This window comes from Haplochromis burtoni, unplaced genomic scaffold (genome assembly GCF_018398535.1).
Source record: "Haplochromis burtoni strain Fernald_Lab_line unplaced genomic scaffold, NCSU_Asbu1 Contig_1253, whole genome shotgun sequence".
NCBI classification, from domain to species: domain Eukaryota; kingdom Metazoa; phylum Chordata; class Actinopteri; order Cichliformes; family Cichlidae; genus Haplochromis; species Haplochromis burtoni.
The window spans coordinates 51,094-57,236 of NW_024583614.1; the positions used below are offsets into that span (position 1 = coordinate 51,094).

At 51.6% G+C, this 6,143-nt stretch overlaps 1 protein-coding gene across 1 annotated transcript; it reads left to right on the forward strand.

Moving 5' to 3' along the window:
• Nucleotides 1-520: 520 nt before the first annotated feature.
• On the forward strand, nucleotides 521-5,930 carry LOC102288566 (protein Daple; the record flags this gene model as incomplete). Its single annotated transcript, XM_005952313.3, is given in 3 exon segments — nucleotides 521-1,216; nucleotides 3,617-3,729; nucleotides 5,822-5,930. Coding segments are annotated over 3 exon segments (282 nt in total), but the record flags the coding sequence as incomplete, so codon positions are not given.
• Between the last annotated feature and the right edge of the window lie 213 nt (nucleotides 5,931-6,143).

The window sequence follows — 6,143 nt, forward strand, 5'->3', positions numbered from 1 at the left end:
CACTATGTTTGCACTGAAGCAAACATAGTGTTGTAAACCTGCTCAACATTTGGCAATAAACCCCTTTCTGATTCTGATTCTGATTCTGTTTGTCTGCTGCCGTCTGCCGGGATGATGAAGAAACGAGACGATGACCAAACACAGCCGTGAAACTCTCAGCTGCTTTCAGAGACACAAAATAAAGCTGCTGGGATGGCCCAGCCAATCAGCTCACCTGAATCCACCTGACACAAAGAATGAAGGTCAGAGTTCATAGACGGGCCCACACAAATAAACACAAAATGATTTGTAAATGTAAATTATAATTGTAATAAATAGGTAAATTAACAGGGCTCATGTCACGTGTTGTGATTTGATTACGATGTCTGTATTTGATTTTTAAGGCATTTTAATTTGTCCATTATTGGCAGTTTGTGTCCTCCATACATTTCCCTCCTCGGGGCGGTCTCCATCTTGTTCTGTCTGAACTCTTTGTCTAACGTCACCAACAGACCGAATCAAAGAGTAAATACGATGGTCTGTTATTGGCAGATTTCCTGAAAAGAGGCGGGAGCAGAGTTTGTAGTGAGCGCTGATTGGCCGGCGGGTCCGTCGGTCTGTGCTCGTGCGTGTGGCGTCTGTGGGTCAGGTTGATGGAGCGCTGTGGAGGAGAAACACGGTGAAGGTGCTGCGAGCAGCGGAAACTTTTCTGTGTGCCTCCGCTTCGCGTTTTTCCTTCGTCCCGCCTTTTTCGGCTCTTTTTCACTCACTTTACTTTCTTTCTTCAAACTTCACGGCGGTTTCTCCACTTTACGGTCCCAGTGGTGTCTCCCTGGCAACACGATCAACTGTCCTGCGAAGTTAGGGTCTGTGTTTTTACCTTCAGCGGAAAAAAACTGCTCGTTCACGCGCTGAGCTAACAGAACCGAGCCGGGACCGACGGGAGCGCGCGCAGAGGCTCTCCCAGTACTTTTTTGGTTCCGTTTCCGTTCGTGTGGCTCGGACCGGCTCTTCGTCGCGAGACAATAGTGAGGGAAAGAAAGAGAGAGGGAGTTCGCGCTGGTGGCGGGGAGGGTCGATGCCTCGCGGCGCTTTGTTCTGCCCGCTGTGGAGACCTCCCGCGTGCCCGCCGCGGATACCTGCCGATCGATCGGAGTATTGATGACCGAGCAGAGCCATGGACGTCACCCTCTCCGAGCTGCTAGGCGCGTTCATGGAGTCCCCCCTGGTGGTGTGGGTGAGTGCACGCGCGCACACACACAGCTGTGAGTTTTGGTGCCCACGCGCTGCACACGTCAGGTGTATCACACATACATACACACACACACACACACACATTGGGTTTGGGGAGTGAGCGGTTGGCGGAGCTTCTGGTTCGTGATTGTGGGACTTTCCAGGTGTTACACAGAAAAGTTCACGCACTGTTTTCCAGAGCACATTTTAATCGGAAAGAGTTTGAAGGACTTCCGGTCAGTCTGAGCTTCAGGGGTGGTTTGAGTTCCTGAAGGAGCTGCAGAGACCAGGAGAAGCTTCCGGATGTTTCACCTGAGCTCACCTCATCACACCTTTAACAGAAACACACAGAGCACAAGCCAAGCACTCAGCATCTCTGAGAATCCGCACAGACGGAGCAGATTTGCGCGTGGACCAGAACCAGGACCAGGATTGAAACCAGGAACAGAGCCAGGATCGTGATCAGGGTTGAGACCAGGAACAGGACCCAGAGCAGGACCTGGACCAGGGGTTCTTGCAGGGTTCAGGTGGATCGATGTACAGCTGCAGTTCGTGGATGTGAAGAAGCCCGCTGGCTGGCCTGGTGTCGGCCCATCAGCCAGTTTTCCCTGCATGAGCAGCGGATTCAGACTCTGCAGGAACCCTTGGATGTGTCGGTGAAAGTGTCCCTGTGTCACTTTCTCACCGTGTCACTTCCTGATCAGAGTTTCTGTCCAGCACAGACGGGCACAATGGTTGGCTGAGCCGGCGGGTCAACAGGAAATGAGGTCACAGGGAAGCAGGAACAGTCCGGTGGACCCAGACTGACTGTCGGAAATCCTTCGCGGCTTCATGAAGCTCCAGATGTTTCAGCGGTGATGGTTTGGGCTGTTCTCAGGTCAGTGATGGAGAAATGGAAACATCTGGATGACAGCAGAAACTGCAGATGTGCTTCAGCCCTCGCAGATGCCCCAGTGACCCCTGCACGTGCACTGATGCCTCTGTGGGAGGGTCTTCTTACAGCCAATCACGTGTAAAAACTCGATTGGTCGATCATTTCCTGTGTTGGTTGTTTCAGGAGCTGCGGGGTGTCGTTAACACTAAAGCGTTTGCTCCTGCTATCCCGGAACATTCTTAAAGCAGAGGCAAATTTAAGTTGGACTACTTAATGTAGTCCCAAAAAAAACCCGGTTCATGGTGATTTTATCGCCGTGGTGATGATGTTCCTCTGATGGCTCCAGATGTTTGGACTGGAATCATCTCTGAAGCTTTTTGGAGGCAGGTCAGAGGCTGGGACGGCCAGCGGAGCTGTCAGCCGCTACTATCTGTGGCGCTTCCTGTTGAGCTGTTGGCTCAGCCAACCATTGTCCCGTGGGCGGAAACTCTGATCAGGAGGTGACACGGTGGGACTGTGGTTTGGCTTCCAGCAGAGCCTCAGTGAGCGCGTGCAGGGCGTTCCTCGCCATTACTCGAGTGAGTAATGCTTAAAAAAACATGGAATCCACTCGTTCACGCCGGCTTGTCTCCGTGAGTCTGCACGCTGTCATTTAGACCCTGAGCCGCCTCCGCAGCTGAGGTCTGTGACATTAGAGCCGCTGTTTAATGTGTCACAGCACCGTGACCTTTGACCCTGCTCAGCCTGGCTGCAGGCATAAGAATGTCTCAAACTGGAGAAGAAGAGAACAAACTGCTGTTTAGTACCAACGTGATCATAAGAGACTCCAGGAGAACAAAGCGCACGTCACCTGCTCGGGACGCCCGAATCACCAGGCATCTCCTCGGGCCCAGGCGGAGAGCTCGGCTCTGTAGATATGACCTAAACCCCGCCAGCCTCCACTTCCTGCTCACTGAGTCACATGGTCACATCCAATAACGAGTCTAATTATGACATTTGTGTTTTTCATTCTCCGTGTCCGAGCTGTTCTCCTCATTAAAAGTGAAACGATTTCCTCACAGTCAGAGGCTTTTATGACCATGGAGCTGGTTTCAGAGGCCCCTCCCCCCACACACATACCCCACATCTCCACCACAGAAAGGTGGAGATTCACAGAGGAGCAGAGATGCCAAACTGCCGTCCTTCAGCCCAGTGTTTAGATTACAGCTGAGGATGATGATGATGATGTAAAGATGACAGGCAGCCTGAGAGCAGCGGCAGCACTGCCTGCCCAGGTGTGCCCAGGTGGTTCAAACATGGAAAATGGGAAAGATTTTATTTTTATTCCTTGTTACTTGACTTGTTTTGGTGCTGTTGGAACGGCTCCTTTAAATGAGCCAGAAAAGCATAAAAGGGAGCAAAGTTTGAGCTCTTAAACTCAGACAGGTGTTGAGTTTATTTCAAACTCACCTCTGTGTTTCTTATAGTTTGGTTTTTAAATGTGAGATCTTTTAAAGCTGCAGACAGCTGATGTTCTGATTCTGTCCTCAGGTGCGGACGCTGGGCCCGCTGGGGTCAGGTGACGGCGCCGGCTCAGACGAGCGACTCAGCATGTTCATGGAGCTGGTGGACGGCGTCTTCCTGCACAAGATCATGACACACATGTAGGTGGCAGCGAGCGCGTTCATTTGCATGAGTCAGTCAAAACTGCCGAGTGTTTCTGGTGGTTTTTGCCTGTGCGTGCGTGCGTGTGTGTGTGTGTTTGCATGCGTGTGTCTGTGCGTCTGTGTGAGTACATAAGGGGGTAAGAGATGTAATCCTGTGTTTCCTGTGTGTGTCTGTGCGAGTGTATTTGTGCAACCACATCCTGAGTTTCAGGTTCAGACTTCACAGCCAGATGTGGTGCTCGCCGCTGAAGCGCTTCACAGAGTTGTCGTCGTCTGCAGCCTCAGAGCACAGATCAGGTTAACTAGACTGAGGTCCAGGAATTAGACCAAGCCGTGTGTGATGGGCAGAGGCTTGTAGACTGTGGGCATTCAGGAGGAAGAGTAGAAGCATCGATCAGAGAGCAGGTGCAGCGCTTCAGCACGCCTCAGTGACTCGTACTGTCACTGCAGCCGTCACCAGCCGAGGTGCTCATGCAGGCTGATCCACTCGTTAGAAAACCCTGACAGGCTGAAGTCGTGGTTAAAGTTCGCTTATTGACAGCAGCTGCAGGAGCTGATTGCAGCCGTGACTGGAAGGAGAGACAGCACGGCTGCACACACTCTTTCAGACGAGCCCAGCTCACTTCTGACAGCATGTCCAGAGGTGGTGCAACTGGGTGGTGTTATGTAATGATGGCAGAAAATCGACTTTTCAGTATCTGCCTTTCAAACCTCGAACATTTAGAGTCTTGTTTCCCCACAGAGCTGCAGGGAGGAGTGTGTTTGTGGGGCTGGTTACTGGGTTTACTGGTTTGTGTTTCTGGGATTTATTGAAATTAAAAAGAAAACAACAGCAGACTCATCCTTCATGTGCTGATAATCCTCTGTGTGGGACGCCCCCCTGACCCGATCACACCACATGTTCATGTTAGTTATTGTTGTCGGTTATTGTCCTCAGGAACGACGATAATCGCACTATTGTTCTCCACGGCGAGGGTCGGCTGGGCCGAGGGGGGGGCGGTCGGGGCTTCATGGGAAACTGGGTTACAGAGGAGCAGTGAGGAGTATGAAAGGAGACGTTAGAGAGTCGGAGGAGCCGTCGGCTGTTAAATCACTGAGTTCTCTACAGAAACCTGCAGCTAGTTTAACGAGGTCTGCGGAGCCGGCTGAGAGTCGAAGTGGAGATGGTTTAATGTCGTGGAAAAAATGAGCTCACGGTTCAGAGCGAGCTGCTGAGAGACGCCGGAGTCAGTGAGGTCGGAGCTTCAGTTATGAAAGAAGCTCGTTCCGCTCTTCGTTTATACCCCGAACGTGTCAACGTGGATCGGCGCTGCTCGCTTCCAGCTCCTCGTTTTTATTCTCTGACTCTGTCAGAGCAGCTTTGCATGACTCACCGCTCAGAATAATCCTCCTTTATCTGATAGTGGCCCTCACAGCCTCTCACCACATCCTCTGTCGGAATCAAGCTCTTTTAGCCCCTCCCTCTTTAACAACATGTTCTTCTGATTAGCTGCCAGCAGGTGGGTGGGGCAGTTAGGCCCTCCTTGTGACATCATCCAGATCTAAGAGTGTAAAAGCTGTGATAAACAGCATGTTTGGAGCATTCTGCAGAGAGCCACCTCCTCATGTGACAGTTGGTCGGAGTAGTGTTTGTCCCGCCTCTGCTGCACTCTGATTGGACGGCTGAGTGAGATGTGACCTTAAACTTCTTTTAAGGTGTCTGCCGCCTGACAGAGAGAGAGACAGTGGGTGGGACAGAGACCCCTGCAGAAAGCTCCGTCTGAGTGACTGAAACACGACATTTAAATCTGCGTTTAATCAGTTACACCTGATTCTCTGTGAGGGTTTAATGAATAATCACATGTGAAGTCCTCGCTGCGCTGTGAGACCGGCCATCTTCACGCGTCACACTGACACGATGACAGCGACAGGAGGTCAGACGGATGGACAGCGGGACACGCCCCCTATTCACATGCTAATCAGGCTCCGTGCAGGGAAATGCCTGTGCCATGGTTACCCGAAACTTGTGTGTGTGTGAGATGATCTTTGTCCACAACAGCCACAAACGTCAGCCTCAGCGCTCCTCTGGTGTGTTTATTTGTCTCCATAGCGACCCGAGCCCCACCAATCAGAGGCTGAACAAGAACGTGAACAATGATGTGTCGCTGCGCCTTCACAACCTGACAGTCCTCACCAGACACATCAGGACGTACTACCAGGTATACACACACACACACACACACACACACACACACACACACACACTTCCCTGCAGGAAGTGCGTTCACTGGAAGCTGGTTTAGAGTGTTGACCTTTCAGCACTGCTTCATCGGTGTGCATGCTGTGGGAGACTGACAGGTGAGGTTTACCTGTGTCAGAGCAGCAGTGGCTGAACGAATACAGTGTGTGTGTGTGTGTGTGTGTGTGTGTGT